Raw genomic sequence first — 16,612 nt, 5'->3', positions numbered from 1 at the left:
TACCCAAAATACTATGAATACATGTATCAATCTATCTATCTAGTTAGCTAGCATAGTATCTAGCTAGCCAACTGACTAACCTACACTCTTAGAAATAAAAGTGCTAATAGAACCATATAAGGTTCTTCAGCTTGTCCTTATAGGAGAACCCTGTTTGGCTCCAAGTAGAACCGTTTTATAAAGGTTCTACCAAGAACCCTTTTAAAACCCTTTTTTCAGGAAAGGGGTTTTAAAGGGTTCTCTGGATCAAAATGGTTCTTACTGGAACCATTAGTGTTACCAAGAACCCTTGAAAAACCCTGAAAAAAGGCTTTACAGAAGCAAATGGTTCCAGGTAGAAACTAGCTCAGCCCTTGTAGAATAACCCTTTTGGAACCCTTATTTCTAAGAGTGTACCGAACTACCTTTCCTTGTGTTACAACCCGACTGTGTCTAGGGTTCCTGGTTGTAACAAGTTTGTTTGTCCGTGCTCAAAAGAGGAAGCAGGAAACCAACAGGAAGATTTAACAATGTTCTTATCAAGAAGTAATTAATGAAAAACAAAAACAAACCTTGTTTGGCCACACCGTTGAACCCAGATCCAGATTGCCGCACTCAGCCACCTGCAGAGTGACCGCTCAGGAATCAGAGAGCCAGAGTTGTTCTTCTTCACCCTTTTTATACCCAGCTGCCTGGAGTCAACAGTAATTAGCTCTGAGCACAGGTGAGGAAGGGAAGTTACCTGCTCAGAGGGGGAAGAAAAGGAGGAGGAAAGACAACAGAAACTGGCACATAACACCTTGCCTTACCTATGTTATAGCTATTTATCTTTATTTTATTCTATCTATCTATCTAGTTAGCTGAGTAGCTAGCTAGCTGACTAAGTAAATACACACCTTATCTATCTATCTATCTATCTATCTATCTATCTATCTATCTATCTATCTATCTATCTATCTATCTATCTATCTAGCTATCTATCTATCTATATATCTATCTATCTATCTATCTATCTATCTAAAAAAGTGAAAAGAAAAGTGAAAGCAACCCTCTAAAATGTAATTTACCACTGTAGTCTTGCAAAATGATTTCATATCTGGCTTATTTTTTATTATTATTATTATTTTTAAATGGCAAATTGTAACAGTGTAAATGGCTTATATGACGTCTTTTTAGCCTTGACTGAAATAGCTGGAAATGGGTCTGATACTGACTTTAAACAGCCATGTATGTCATGAAATAGCAGTCGAACAAGGCTGTGATGCAGTGCTGACTGTGTGTGTTGCTATAGACATTGTGCGTAAACACCGGATCTCACATTGACTCATGGGATCTTCAGGGGGTTACAGCGTAAAAGTCAGTGGATTTCTTTGAGGACCACGTAGGTGTCTGGTGCCCACTCGCATTACTTCATGGCTCAGTGTTGAGTAACCAGACTCAGATGTCAGAGTTCACCGCGTGTGACTGTCATAACTCACATTCTGAGTATCAGCATCTCAATCAAACCCGGGCCAAGAGGCCAAAAACCAAATATCAAGGTCACGGAAAGATATTTTCAAGAAAAAGACTCCATAGATCAACATGTTAATGGTGCGTGAGTTGACAGCCAAGTATAGAATTACACATCACGACCTCTCTGCCATGACAGCCAAGCACTGTTTTATTTAATTATCATAACAGACCACCAGCAGTGAACCCAAGGCCTCATCTTCTCCTCAGTGATTTATAAACCACTCAGTGAACACAAGGCCACTCACTGCCTGGCCAACCGTGATATTATTTGGTGTTTATTAACCCATAACTGTGTGTATTGTTTGGCAGGCTGCTACAGTTGCACGTTAAACCCTGAACCTGGGTGAAGGCCAAACATCAGCACCAGGAAAGACAGGCGGCGAGTGAGTCGTTTTTGGATGGCGTAAGATCACATCCTCATAAAATAGATAACGTTGCTAAATAAAGCCCTCAAATAAATACCCAAACACGCACGTGTCACTGCCGGGGAAAGAAGCAGCATGTATGGTTTTATTTTCTGACAGTGTGATGGCAATGGATCACTGGCTCATAGACAAGTAGAGGAGATATGAGCCACGGCCAGGCCTTTGTGTTGTGTTGTGTTGCATGCGCTAAACGTCTCCATGGCAACTGCACATGGCCAGTGTCCCCTGATTGCCAGATAGAGTTGCCGTCCTTGACAGTATATGGGGAGAGAAGAGGAGCTCGGCGTTTTTCAGCTTTACTGCCGAAAGAAGAGGTGACTCTGTGTGGCCTCGTACAATCTGTGAGATTAGAAGGTTAGATTACTCAGAGACACATGTGCTTTGAGTCCTTTGTGCAGCTTCGTGACTGTCAGACGTTTGTGTGTGTGTGTGTGTGTGTGTGTGTGTGTGTGTGTGTGTGTGTGTGTGTGTGTGTGTGTGTGTGTGTGTGTGTGTAACTCCAGAGAGTCACAGGACAATAAAATAATACATTTTAAATCTATTTTATTTTTTCCTATCATGTAAATTGATATATTTTAATTAATAATTCTCTATGTGGTGTAAACACCTACTTATCACAAACTCAACAGCGCCATCTGTGGGGGATGTAATTACGTACACTTACCATTGCACACAAAAGAAAACCTTTCATCACTTTTTTTTTAAAATTACAAAGGTGCAGTTTGTTAATTTAGAATAAAAAACAAAACCATGGATGAGTAAAAATTCAGTATTTTTAATTAAAAAATGTGATTTTCCTGCATTAAATGATATACAGCATCACCTATGAAAGAATAAAACCCCTAACCCTTTATGTATTTAAAGGGGGTTTATAAATAGAATGATGAGCTGGTCAAATGGATTTTCCTCAGGTAAATGATTATTCCACAGAGTGAGTGCCCTCAGGTCAGCCAGGTTTGAGGAATGACAAGAGCTAAGGTTACAACTGCACACATATGGTGTTTAAAGGTCTTTAATGTATTCAGGTGCATGTTGACTATGGGCCTTAAAATTCAACAATAAAACCTTACAATCAATTGAAAATGTACTGGAAGCCAGTGAAGAGAAGCAAAAACAGGAGAAAAGTGAAGTTTATGAAGATTCTGTTCATGAAGGCAAACGAACAGGAAGTTACTCTCATCCAAACATGAAGGAATGAAGAGTTTCAAGGTTTCTGCTTGAAATACAATCTCCTGAGTTGGTTGAAACAGATGTTGGTCGACTGTCAAATGTAAAACCAAGGTCTCTACAGTCCTGTATTTTAGGACAAAGGACCCAGTTCGTTTGCAGTATTTTTTGCCAGATCTGCCAAATCTCTGCGTTCTCATCATTTCACAAACACGTTCTGTGAAGGTTTTATTCTTCTGTCTCAACTGCAGCTTATTCTGCTGCAGGGTTTGCATTTCACAAGTTTCTCAGATGTTGCTGTGTCTGGAAAAATAAAACACTACAACAAGCAAATAGATATCCTGATGCTAAAAATACAGGTGACTGACTCTATTTCTGAAGCCTGACGGGGATATTGTGTTACATGACCCATCGATCGTGGCTGAGGATGATGTGCCTTTCTCAGGTATTCTCAGTCCAGATTAAACTCCCTGATGCTATTTTAGAGGTTATTATTTAGCATGCGTTAAATATACATTACACACACACACACAGTAGATGAATAACTGACATAATGACAGATAGAAATAAGGGACAAAAAGGAAAGAACAAAGGGACAGAATGAAGGAAAGAGCTGGAAAGAAAGAAGAGGATGAAAGGAAAGGAAAGACAGAACAAACAAACTGAAAGTAGGACAGAAACAAAAAGAGGTTTTGGAGGAAATAAAGAATTAAAAAACAATTGAAAGAAGGGACTGAAAGAATGGAAAAAGAAAGGAGGAACAAATGGACGGTATAGGGAGGACAGATAAAAGAGATGAAAGGAGAAAAGACAAAATGAAGAAAAAGAAGTGAGCGAAAAAGAAAGAAGGACAGGAGAATTATAGAAAGAAGGGATTGAAAGAAAAGGAAACAAGAAAAGGGAGAAGAAGGGACCAAAGGGAGGAGAGGAAAAAGGATATCAAAGAAGAAAATACAGAATGAACAAAAAGAGGAGGCTGAAAGTAGGACTGAAAGGAGGGATGGGGAAGCAAGAAAAAAGGAAAAGAGACAGAAGGAACAATAAGAAGGAAAGCAATGGACAGAAAGAGGCTATGAAAAAGAAAAAGACAGAACAACAAAACAAGGGGAGTCAAAGGAGGACAGAAACAAAACAATGGATTGAGGAAAGAAAAAAAAACAAGTTACCGAAAAAGAAGGAAGGAAAGGGAAGAATTAAAACAATGAGAAGAAGATACTGAAAGAAAGGAACATGGAAGGAGGAAAGAAAGAAAAGAAAGAAGGGAGATCAATAAAGGACACAAGTCTTTATCTTCATGGAGATCCACTGTGCTCCAGGGGACTCTGACCACTATACCATCTGGGTTAGGGCCTCCTCTGCCTGGACACAAGTCTGTCCTGTGCCCCTCGTCTCCACAGAGCATCCATGTGCTGCAGGCAGGGAACTCTGTTCACTCTGGAGTTGAACCCAAAGGCCTGTCCTCCACAGGGGGCCCTTTGATGGAGGGTCACATTTGCAGATGGGTCACTGAGAAAAAGTGTGTAGGTGGTGGTGGCCTGGACACAAGTCTGTCCTGTGCCCCTCGTCTCCACAGAGCATCCATGTGCAGCAGGCAGGGAACTCTGTTCACTCTGGAGTTGAACCCAAAGGCCTGTCCTCCACAGGGGGCCCTTTGATGGAGGGTCACATTTGCAGATGGGTCACTGAGAAAAAGTGTGTAGGTGGTGGCAGCCTGGACACAAGTCTGTCGTGTCCATTTCTATCCCAAGCACCAAGAAATGTGGCTTCTCGTGTCTAGAATTTGCAATTTGAGGTCATTTGGAACTTCTCCCCTTTGCAAAAAGTATAATTTAATAAATCCCTTTGCTTGCATATTATTCCCCTGCCTCAGTCTTCTCTATTGTTACACCCATCATGTGTCCGACGGACATGATCCACAGCAGACACACAGTGGACGGACAAAGACAAGGTCGTGATGATTTGTGCTATGCTGAAAGTCGGCCATTATCTATGAAATACTTTATTTAGATTCCACATGGTGATATTTCCTTCCTTCCTGTGTTGTACAGCTGTCTGTGGTTTATTTTTACTCGTCTGGTTCAATAATAATCTGTCACAGAATAGGACGCAAAAAGAGAGCCGATGCTGCCACCTGCAGGTGAATCTACACAGGCTGTTGAATGCACTGGGTCATTAATGTATGTGGTTAAAAAAGGCAGAAAATATAAATCCTAAGTAAAACTATGAGTAAAAACATGGAGTTTTAGAATGTTGTTACCTAACCCTTTCACAATAAGAGTGCCCTGCTTTTCAAACCTTTTGTTGCATAAAATGTCATTTATTTTAACTGCAGATGAATAAATAGTTATTCTGATTGATGCACACATATAAATGTGTATTTTGTGGCTTTTCTGCCTCAAATTTTAATTAAGTTTCTTGTATTTTTTTAACCTAAAAATATATATAAACACTGTAAACACATAAAATGCCTTGTTCTTCTTTATTCGACAGAAGCTAATCACACAAGTGTCATTAGTGTCAAAACTCACTGTAAGACAGTCTTATTCTTTGTTCCTATACCTGTTACCATGTTACCTCATTACTTAAGGGTTTGTACATTATGTACATTAAGTTTTATCTGTTAAAATGTAGTTTTTGCACACTCATCAATATGATCTTTTGATTATGATATTCATAAAGTTATATCAAAGATGACTTCCTAGTAAAATAAAGGTTAAATAGTAAAAAATGTCACATTATGCATAATGTGAGTTAATATGCATTTCCACCACACCTAGGATGCATTAAATGATTAATTTACTGATAGTAGTAACACTCTGGTCACAGCAGTTTCAAGGGCCACATAAAACTGAAGATATCACAGGTAAATTATTAACGAGACTCACCGTGTGATTTCTCTCTCTCTGCGTCTTTTATCCACAGAATGGATCCCAGTGATTCTTATTCTGACATGAGAGTGAATTTAAACATTAGACTGCAGTGACATCGGGTTTATGTATAAACCAGGTACAAGTTCAGTTCTAAAAACCTTAAAGTTAGTTTAAAAACCTGCTTGTAAATACTAAAGACAGACTGTCGAGACTTTCACAGTCAACGTCTCATTCACTTACTGAACTATATCACATTTGTCTTGTCACTAATGTCAAGACATGAATTTAAGGGCAGGAGCAAAGCTTGTTTTTTTACTCTTTATATCCGATGAATTTCATGTCCTTCTAAACTATTTTTTATCTGTCATACTGTGTATTGCAGGTGTTGAACTACTTTTACCCAAGAAAAATTAAGTTTCGTCTAATCTCATTTGGATGTAAAATCCCAAATGATCAGTCACTTAAGGGTTTGTTTTGGCAGTGAATGTAAAACCACTAAAACACTGATATTTTAGTTAACACTTTATTATTGCTCTGGTTACTGGTGTTTAATGCCTTGTCTTTACAGTGTTTGTGGATTAAGTTGTTATTTCAGATTCTTACATATATTGTCATGTTTTCTTTTCTTCTTTGTCCATTGTAAAGCAGGAGCAACACTCATGTTTTATTCCATTATTCACATTTGATCTGTTCTACTGTTTATCGCAGCGGTTTTCCCAAGAAAAGTTTCCTTATAAAGAGAATCTGATAAGCGATTAAAACGACAAAGACTGAAACACAATTTAAACCTTTATTTCATTCTTTGCAAACGTGACCTCTTTTAATACATTACAAAAATATTCACACCACCCCATAAATTACATTTTATAGTCGTTTCTCCAACATCGAAAACATAAAACATGTCGTTTGAGATTTGTTGTACAGGAAGTTCATCCCTGCCATAACTCTGCATCAGTAAAAATCCAAAGTCCGTCTAAATCAGGACCAGCATTACACAAAGTGACCATAACTCATCCAGATAAGACACCGTCGGCCTCCGTCAGGCATTCGTATACTGGACTGTGTGTATTTATTTTTCTCAGAAGTGCAAAAAACTGAAATGTGACCAAAGCAATGGGTGCAGCTTCATATCACATTATAGGTCATAAAAACAAAGAGTATGTGTCGTGTTCTGTGCTGGAGTTTTAATGTAAAGTTATGTTAAGAAATAGTTTGGGTTTTTGTCAAATCTGGGGGGACTTCTATAAATATTCCAGGGAGAGTATTGCCTCCCTTGTCCCTTGAGCTCTTGAGTCTTTCATGCCCTCTCTCGTGTCCAAACAGACCAGTTAAAGCAACTGCAGCTCTAATCCCATTCCACCTCCAGTAAGAAGTGCAGGACTGGACGAGCTCTAGAGGCCGAGGGAGCGCGAATCCACCAGCAATAGACCGGATCAACGAGGGATGAGCTGGGATCAGTTAAGGAGACCGAGGCCTTGAATCTGCAGAGCGATGCGAGACCAGTATGCAAACACCAGTTAAGGTGCTGGAATATGGAGCAAATAGGAAGATCTTACACGTCACCTCACGAAATATATTACTTTATAACATCCCTTTAATTGTGCTGGCAAGTTTTCTTCTTCTGTACAAATCAAATTACGAAGAGGTAAACAAAACGACACTCAAATTATTGCATTCGCTGTTTTGTTTTATGCATCGCTTTCATTTCGCCACCTTTGACTTCAGATGTGCTGAGGTCACGTTAATTGGAGGAACGCACTTTCCTTCCTTTGAGAGGCTGTGGAGGCCTGAAGTTGTTTTCCATGCGCGTCCTCTGTTCCTCTTCCTCTCCACTGAACTGGAGCAGGCGAAACTTGCCCAGCTGCGATTAGAGAGACGGAAAAAGAAGAAGAGGTTGATTAGACAAATTACAGCTTAAAGCTGCATCATGTACTGTTTACCAGGATTGCCACACCTTGGTTGACATTCGATACAAGGACTTTTCAAGGGAATTTCCAGGACTTCAAATTCAAGAGCCAACTATATTTTATAGATTTGCATACACTCTGCATCTGGACAATTTATTGTCCTTTGGATCTTGGTCAAAGTCAGTCTATGCAATTGTCTTTATCCATTTAAGACAATTTTTCCAAAACTTGTTGTTGTGGCTGATGTTATCATTCTGCCTCTGCTTGTACTCTGTGAACAGAAATGATGTAATACCATTTGTTTGCTGCATATTTCATCTGAAAACAGGCTCTGTCGGGCAAAACTATCAGACCCAAATGAGGAAGCATTTGTGTGTATACAGCAGCAGAGCGGGGGCGGGCAGGGATAAGAAGCATATACTCCATCAAAGTGGTCAACAACCAGCGTTTTTTGAGCAGGAGAATTCATGTCTCACACTTTCTTTCAAACTGGTCCAGCGTGTAAGAATTAGTGACATCTAATGGTGACACTGCCTTAAGTACATATAATGGTTATCCTAAGGCTATGAAAATCTAATTTTATTGGTTGTAAATTCAAGTTCTGCAAAACCCTAACCCTTTAAATGTCATTCTTAAAACTTTCTCTACAGTAGTTATTTTAGGAAACGAAATAGAAAGCTAATATCTTGTTAGCTTATAGTTTTTTCCTGTTGGCTCTCCATGTATGTATTCCACAATTAAAGCCCTGCCTGCAGTCATCCATGCTTCAGGATAATCAGCTGGTGAGGATAAAGGGCTTCAAGTCTAGAGTCATAAGTTGTGGATGCCAGTTGAGCGGAGCTTACGCCTCACATACAGCTGATTTTAAAACTCCCCTTTTCCCCATGTGGACTCGTGGAGTTAGAACTGAGACAACAAAAGATCAACAAAGGGGCGAGAGTTTAATCCAAAAGACTGACAACAGTCGCCACAGGACTGAATGTGCTGCAGTGCAGACACTTAAATCATATTCATATAACTCCACTGTATGCTAACACTCAAAGACCAGGAGTTAGCAGCCCTTAACTTTGCGGATTTAAAACAAAACCAAACATGTCAACCCTTACAGGACTTCCCCATGAATGATGTGGAGCCCCTTGTTGTGATCTCTAAATATAGCACGTGTACTTTAGCCAAACACTGATTTTATGGCTACGGCACTTCACCGTCCAGCCTGTCGTAAAAAAAAAAAAAACCTGACATACTGATCCAGTGATGCTGAACTTTGGTCTGAAAAAGGGGGAGGAAGTGGATCGTCAGAGTCAGTTTAACCTTCATTATGCCTGCACAGAACAGGAAACCTGGGTTTCACAAATGACCAATCAACTGCAGCACCGAGATAAGCTAGTTTAGAGATAAAACATGCAATGCTGCACGCTGACAAAAGCAGTACATTTCCCTGGACTAACTTGGAGCCAAAATGGCTGGGTTGGGAGTCACAAAACTCAACATACTGTATACACTCAGAACTTTAAATTAAACGCACTTTAGGGCCTTGCTAAATGTCAGCTGTCATCTTGTTCGATAGTGCTGGGCACAACGACGTCTCTAAAGTAACGCTAAACTTTAAAAACAGAGGCATACATACGCAGTACACTGGTACGGCTGGCTATTTGTAGCGCTGCTCTTTTTGTTTAATAAACAGAACACTCCAGTTCGACTGTAGGCGCGCTAATGGTGCTAAAGGAGCAAACTGGAAAATGCTTTAGAGACTCATTTTCATCATGGAAACGAATCATGCGCTTACGCCAACACCGGTAATGCGGTTAACATGGTCAGCACGGGGTCGTACCTATGTTCCCCGGGTCTTATGTTCCCCGTTTTTCCCAAAAAATGTCCACTTTGTATGTGACAGGGGAACATAGGACCCTTTTTTTGAAAAAGGGTAGGGTTAGGATTAGGGTTAGAGAAACGGTCTTATGTTCCCCAGTCACTTACAAAGCGGGGAACATAGGACCCGGGGAACAGGCGAGTGAATGTTAACAGTAACCAGTTCTTTGTTCCTCAACAATTAAAAACAGATACTGGGCTTCTAATTTCTAACATATAGTGAAGGATAATGTGAATGTATGCTGAAGAGATTCCGAGAACAAACAACATCCTCGATGTTTGATGATGCTTCAGTTAACACATGCTGTAAATGTGGCATGTATTGTTTTCAAAGGGACCGTCGGTGTCTGCAACACTCACCTGTTTATCAGACACTATGATTGGCTCCTTCAGGACAATCCAGATGACGCTCTCATGTAGCGGGGGAGTGGTCAGCGATCCCAGGTACGTCCAGAAGTGGAGGCTGCTGGGTAGGAGGCACTTGGGGTTGAAACCTTTGAAATCAGTGACGCTGCCCTGGAACAGAGAAACACACAGACAACAGATTTTATATGTTACGCTGCAATTATGTTGTTAAAGCGACAATCAAGTGTTAGCTGTACTCGCCTTAAACTTCACCATATACAGAGCATCTGTGATCATGTGGAGCCATCTGTGGTCGTCGCCCGTCTTTAATGAGAGAGATTCTGAATTTAATATTTGGCGTTTGAAGAAAATGAACAGATGTCACACAGGCTGCCATGTGAAAATTTCTATGCAGTAGCAGTTAAATGTGTGTTTTGTTTGTCTGAACTCTTCTGATGTTCTCAGTGAGTCTCTTGTCAAGTTTGAAGCCTGTCAAGTGAATCAAGTGATTGACACGCAGACTGACGTTCCTTGCATTTATAGAGAAACGGCAAAACTAATACAAATATAGAGCAAAAAAAGAGAGCACAAGGACAAAACAAAGAAAACACTACTGCACACTTTAAAGTGAAATATCTTACGTCTAAAAAGATGCCGAGGACAGCGAGGCCATCAGGAGCTTCTGCTGCCTCCCCAAACGTTTTGTACTTGACGGCGTTCCAGTGAACTAAATGCAGCTGGAATGACAGAAAAACACAACGGGAATCAGCATTAGTTAAATTAAAGCCAAGTCATGCATAGTCTACTGTAATCATCCCAAAATGTTCCCATGTCAGTAACCAAAATCAAGAAAATGAGGCAGCCATGTGGACCAGATGATGTGAAATAACACTGATACATTTGGAGAGCGTAATATTTGTGGTTATAATTATGGATTTTTTTTAACCATCAGCTTAATCTGTGGTTGCAAAACACAGGAGGACATAAAGCTTTTTCTACGTCCAAGTATGTACTAATGTAGTAATCAGAAATTTCTAGTATGCATTAGATGGAGAGACATTTTTTGTCAGTGTACACGTAAAATGAAAGTGGGTGGTTTTACTGTATATTAATTAACAATTTCTACCAATTTCAAAGAACCCACACAAAATATCTACTTGAGTTTTATTGAGATAATCATTATATTTGATTCTTGTGTACAAGAAAAGTTCATATTCATATATTTACAGAGTAAAACTAAAAATTAAAATTAGCAAGTAAAATGAATGTTAAAACACCGACCTCAGAATCATAGCTGTTTCCTGCCACAGTGTGCTCGGAGCCCTGACAGCCCTTTTCGCCCCAGTGGAAATGGAACTGTTTGAGTCTGTAGGGATTCTCCAGAGGGCCTCCATGGATCACTGCACAGGGGGAAAAGATGCAGGTGAGGAATAAAGGAAAAGGAACCTGCTCAAACACATTCACGCACAGCAGGCGGTTCTACGACTGCAGGACACACATTGGAAACACCCGACAGGCTTTTTAATCAGAATTCACACTCAAAGCTGAAGACGGGAGAACAAAAACAACACACACATCTATTAAATGAGTGCTGAAGATGTTTTGGATGTTTCTAAACTTAAAATAACAAATACAGGTCAAAAAGACTTGATATGCTGGTCACACTACATGTACTGAACTGAACCTTTATTTACCTTTTCTGTATTTCTAATCTAATGTTTTAGATGATGGATTGATAATCTAAAATATTACTCATCACGACGTTGAACTTCTCACTTCTAATGCATTGTATAGATAACGTTGAAAATCAGAGAGTTTGCGAGAATTCCTGATTCTGAGGACTCTGTGGTCGGCGGCCCTGACCCTGTAAGGTTTTCCTGCCAACAGACAGTAGGGGGCAGTGTAGACAGCCAACAAGACATTTTAACCATCACAATGACTTTGAAGCTGTTAATTTAGTAATTGCATAATTCTGCTATAAACACTAAAAGTCACTATGAAAATGTTGGGGTTAAGGTGGTAACCATGGTAACTTAGACACTAAGAACTGCCATGCGTCCATTACCAACAATAATGCCTCTTAGCTTCACTTCTGTGATGTTTGCGAGTCTTTCAGAGCCTCTGTGTTGATCTTTCATCGTATGTCATGTGCAGCATTGTTGTTGCTTTCAAAAACGAGCTGAATGGTGAACGTTGGTCTGAAAAGGAAACTCATCTTTGTTTTATTCCATCCTCCTCTTATCATCAGAACAATAAAACTGCCATTTGAGAACATCCTCCGTGTGTTTACTCAGATCACAGGTGAATGAGTGACCACGGCGATTTTAGAAAAAGGAACTGTGCACTTAGATTACTACATTCGTTTCACGACAGGTCTGTACGTTCGTTCATTAATCGTAATTTTCCTGCTTTATGGAAACTGCCGTAGCCGACCAGGCTCACGTTTCTGGGTTTATCGCTCATGACATAATGACCGGGGGGGTAAACATGGATCCACCCAGAGATAAAAGCAAACACTGTCACAATAAACACCAAGATCACCTCAGGTTATTATCTCTTGTCAGGCAGACAGACTCTCATACAGTCTAATTGCTGGATTCACTTTCCTGCAGCATAATCAGAGGCTTCCTTGCAACTTCTTGATTATGGGCAGTAATGCACAGCGTTTGCACTTTCTTTGCAAAAACAAGGCAATCACACCTTTTCTAATGGAGGGTTCCTGAAAGTTACACTTTGAGCACTGACTTCCACCGCGTGTGGCCACATGACACAAGTGGAACATTTCCCTCAAATTCAAGGAGCAAATGTGCCGAAAACGCTTAAGATGGGAGAGTAACTTGTAAGAGCCGCTTCACCAACGTCTGCTTTTATTAATGTACAGCACGATCTGCATCTGGATATGTGATTGTCATTGGGTTGTGTTTATAATCGTCTTTGGTGAGACAAGAATTTATTTCCCGGGCATCACGTCGTCATTTGCTCTTGCTCAACTTTACTCGCTCATCGTTCTGCATGGAATCTCACTTCAACGGCGGAGAGAGAGACGCACAGTGGACAGTGTCTACAACACCGCTAGTAATTACAACTCAACGTTTGTTCTGCTTAGGCCTAGTCTTCGTACATTAAAACAGTAGGTGGCGCCGTAACAAACAAAAGGAGATATTTACCTAAATATCAACTGAACTTCTCTCTTTCACAAAATTCAAGCACTTTCATGTATATTAAGGGACATTTTCAAAAACCTAAGGGCTGCAAGGACCCGTGGGAACCCTGTATATCATCCATGTTCCTCTAAATGGGAACAACATTTACAACGGACCTCACATTGTATTGAAGAAGAGCTGCAGCTAGAGGTTGACACCATAAACATTAACTGGCATAATAAATCAAGTGAGAAGCAGAAGCTCATTTCCTCATAGATTTCCATTCAAAGACTTCTTTTTGCAACCTGGTACCTGTTCAAAATATTGTTACAGTCGGCAGAATAAAAAAAAAAAAGAAAAACTAAATACTATCAGCAATAAAGGGCCGACGGCAAATAATAGGAATGCGATTATCACTGAACCGTGACCTCTGTCAATTATTGCATGCCGATAAATCAATTTTATGCAGCCATAGGTCAAATGCTCTGCAAAGATATTTCTCTCTCGTCACAACTCAAAGACTTGTACGTAGCTGTGATTGTTGCTTTCACTGCTTTGCCAATGATAACTTTAAATTCGAGAAACTTGATGAAGTTTGATGGTATAAAAGCTTCTTGTACCCGCCCCTGCACTGCTGCTGCATACACACAAACACTGCCTCAATTAGGTCTGATAGTTTTGCCTGACACAGCCCATTTTCAGACGGACGTACAACACGTGTAAACTCGTGTCAATCTTATCTTTCTTACCTGAACGATCGTCCATGTCCTCAAACTCGACGACAACAGAGTGTCCATTGTTGGTGATTTTGATGGACGTGCACTGGTCGTAGTGGAGGACGATGGGGCTCAGGCTGGAGTCATGTGGAGCCTGCTGAGGGACGATGTCTATGGGAGACTGACGCTGCCCTTGAGCAACGGGGAAGTCTTTGTGCCACACAGAAGGGCCTTGACATACAACACAGAAAATAACTCTGTTTTTAGAATTTAATACACTCAATAAAACAAGAGTTATATCGATTACTAAATTAATCATCATCTAGCTTTTTAAAGAATCAGTTTCTCTGCTTTTTAAGCTTCTTAAATATGAATATTTACTGGTTTCTTTGATCCATATAACAAAGAAATAAAAACTAAAGCATTTGAGATCGTCATCATTTCCAGGTTTGGAAAAACCTACAAGATTATTGGATTAGGAGGCAAATTTCATAAGATGTCAGTTATTTGTTGAGCTGGCTATGAAACTAAATTCCTTTAATCTTTATTGATTTACTTATTGTTTGTTTATATGTTTTTTTTTGTTTTGTTTTTTTAAACATATTATCCTTCCGTCCGTCTACTACAAATGGACCAGAAATATCACACAGTATCTCTTATAACAGCCTCAAAGTAGTAAAGATGTAGGTCAATGGTGACATACAGTAGATCATCGTTTTGTGAATTCATGTAGAAACTCTAAATCAAATAACGATATACTGCCAATATATCACAGGCTTAAAAACTAGGGTGATTACTGGAGTACTTGTTTGTTCTGTAAAATGCCAAATCTGGAAATGATGATGTTCTTAAATCCCAAAAATGACTCTGTTGTGATGTTTTGTTTGGTATATGGAGCAAAGGAAACAGAAAATAGTCCCATTTAACAAGCTGTAAAATCACATTAAAACTGTTTGTAATTATTTGTCCCTCAACAAAACAGAAATCTGCATCATAATCAGTGGAAATATTATAAACAGAGACTTAATTAACTGCCACTTCAGAGCCTGAGAGGATAATTACATGATCAAGCAGGTGAGAGTGTTTCTATTAAAATGCTCTTCAGTGAAACAGGCTATAAAAACAGGCTCGAGTCTCGTTAAAGCCTTTGAGAGTGAGACTCTAATCCCGCATTAACAACCGTGTTAACATGGAGGTTAAAGCCTGATTAAGACTCAAGTGGATAAAACAAGCAAAGCAGAGGAAACACAGCTGAAACAGAGGCTGATGATTGTCTCCAGATCCTGGATGTAGATGCTGTAATATCTTACCGTCTTCTTTTCCATATCCCCAGTGATTCCCTGACATTGTCCCCGTTTGTGGAGTCAAGTGTGTTCAGTCAGTCGCTGTGAGACTCACACATGAATGAACCGGTGACGATATTCATCAAGTTTATGCTGCTGATGCCAAAGACGAACGACAGAGGGCGGAGCGATGATCCGTTTGATCCCTGATACCTTGATGACACGCCCCTACAGCCACGCCCACACTTCAATACATACCGCGTTACACGGGACACTAATCTAACTCTGGACATTTAATGTTTAACACACGTGACCATAACCTCACCACAAACCAGATTATCCTTAATATTAGTGACATTAGTGCATAAATTACTTTCTGCCTCATTAAGCTCATTAAAACCATATATACTCAGCTAATGGACTGACAGCACCCTCTAGTGGCGAGATGCAGTACATGCTGAGAGTCACAAAAACTGTATATGTTCACGTGTTTGCAGGTGACAGTTCCACTGGTTGTACATTGTCTCTCTACCTCAGAGGAGTCAAACGCCAATCAATGCATGTGGCTGATTAATATCAAGTAATAATGACTTGTTGCTGTATGTTTGTTCATCAGTAGATTAATTTTGCATCAAAAAACAGGTTTTTACTGTTCACTGTTCCATATCAACACAAATCCTTTTATTTTGAAATTATGTAAAATGTAATTTTGAGCTCATCATAACTTTACTGAACTTTTTTTCATTTGAACGTCACCTCCTGACCAGACTCGATGCTCATTGGTCCCCCAGATCTTTTGAGTTTGAGACCCCTGCTCTTGCTGTTGAACCCACTGTATTTATTGATATTTATTCATTTATTATGGTTTATCAGCTGCACAGCTGCAGATAAGGATCTACAGAGTGTTGAGAATGAGATGTCGTCTCCCCTCTGGAATATAAAGATCTCACTCACAGAGACACGCTGTGTTTGAACTGTTGCCTTCAAATCAAGCACAAACATTTTTGGTTTGTCCTCATTTGAGGCTTGGGATTTTATTTGCAATTATTACACACAGTTACAGTAAGGGTCTCTTACGTCAACAGTGTAAATAAAATATAATGTAAACATAATAAAAATGCAATTAAATACTATAAAAATACAATAAAGTACAATAATAATAGTATCATTTGTATAAGGAGTAGTGTGTAATCCATAGGGGGAGGAATTACCTCCAGTCTGTGCCTTATTGTATTGAGACAGTCTTTGTGTTTTCTGTTGAAGTTGCAATACACACATAAACAGACAATAATGTCTTTGTCTGAGAAAATCTTTGAGCTCAGTTGAGGTAAAGTGACTTCCATTATCACCCACTTAGTTCTCTTAAATTCTCTTCTCATGAAAAGGAACTGAATGA

At 39.6% G+C, this 16,612-nt stretch overlaps 1 protein-coding gene across 1 annotated transcript; it reads right to left on the bottom strand.

Moving 5' to 3' along the window:
* Positions 1-7,694: 7,694 nt before the first annotated feature.
* Positions 7,695-15,280, bottom strand: ca7 (carbonic anhydrase VII; the record flags this gene model as incomplete). Its single annotated transcript, XM_083900821.1, has 7 exons — positions 7,695-7,814; positions 10,090-10,245; positions 10,336-10,398; positions 10,716-10,811; positions 11,356-11,474; positions 13,967-14,164; positions 15,244-15,280. The coding sequence occupies 7 exons, from the start codon at positions 15,278-15,280 to the stop codon at positions 7,695-7,697; spliced, it is 789 nt and encodes a 262-aa protein (XP_083756947.1).
* Positions 15,281-16,612: the final 1,332 nt, after the last annotated feature.

Source organism: Microchirus variegatus, assembly GCF_963457635.1.
Source record: "Microchirus variegatus genome assembly, chromosome: 14".
NCBI classification, from domain to species: Eukaryota; Metazoa; Chordata; class Actinopteri; order Pleuronectiformes; family Soleidae; genus Microchirus; species Microchirus variegatus.
The sequence above is the reverse complement of the archived record's forward strand: the minus strand, read 5'-3'. Positions and strand labels throughout refer to the sequence as shown.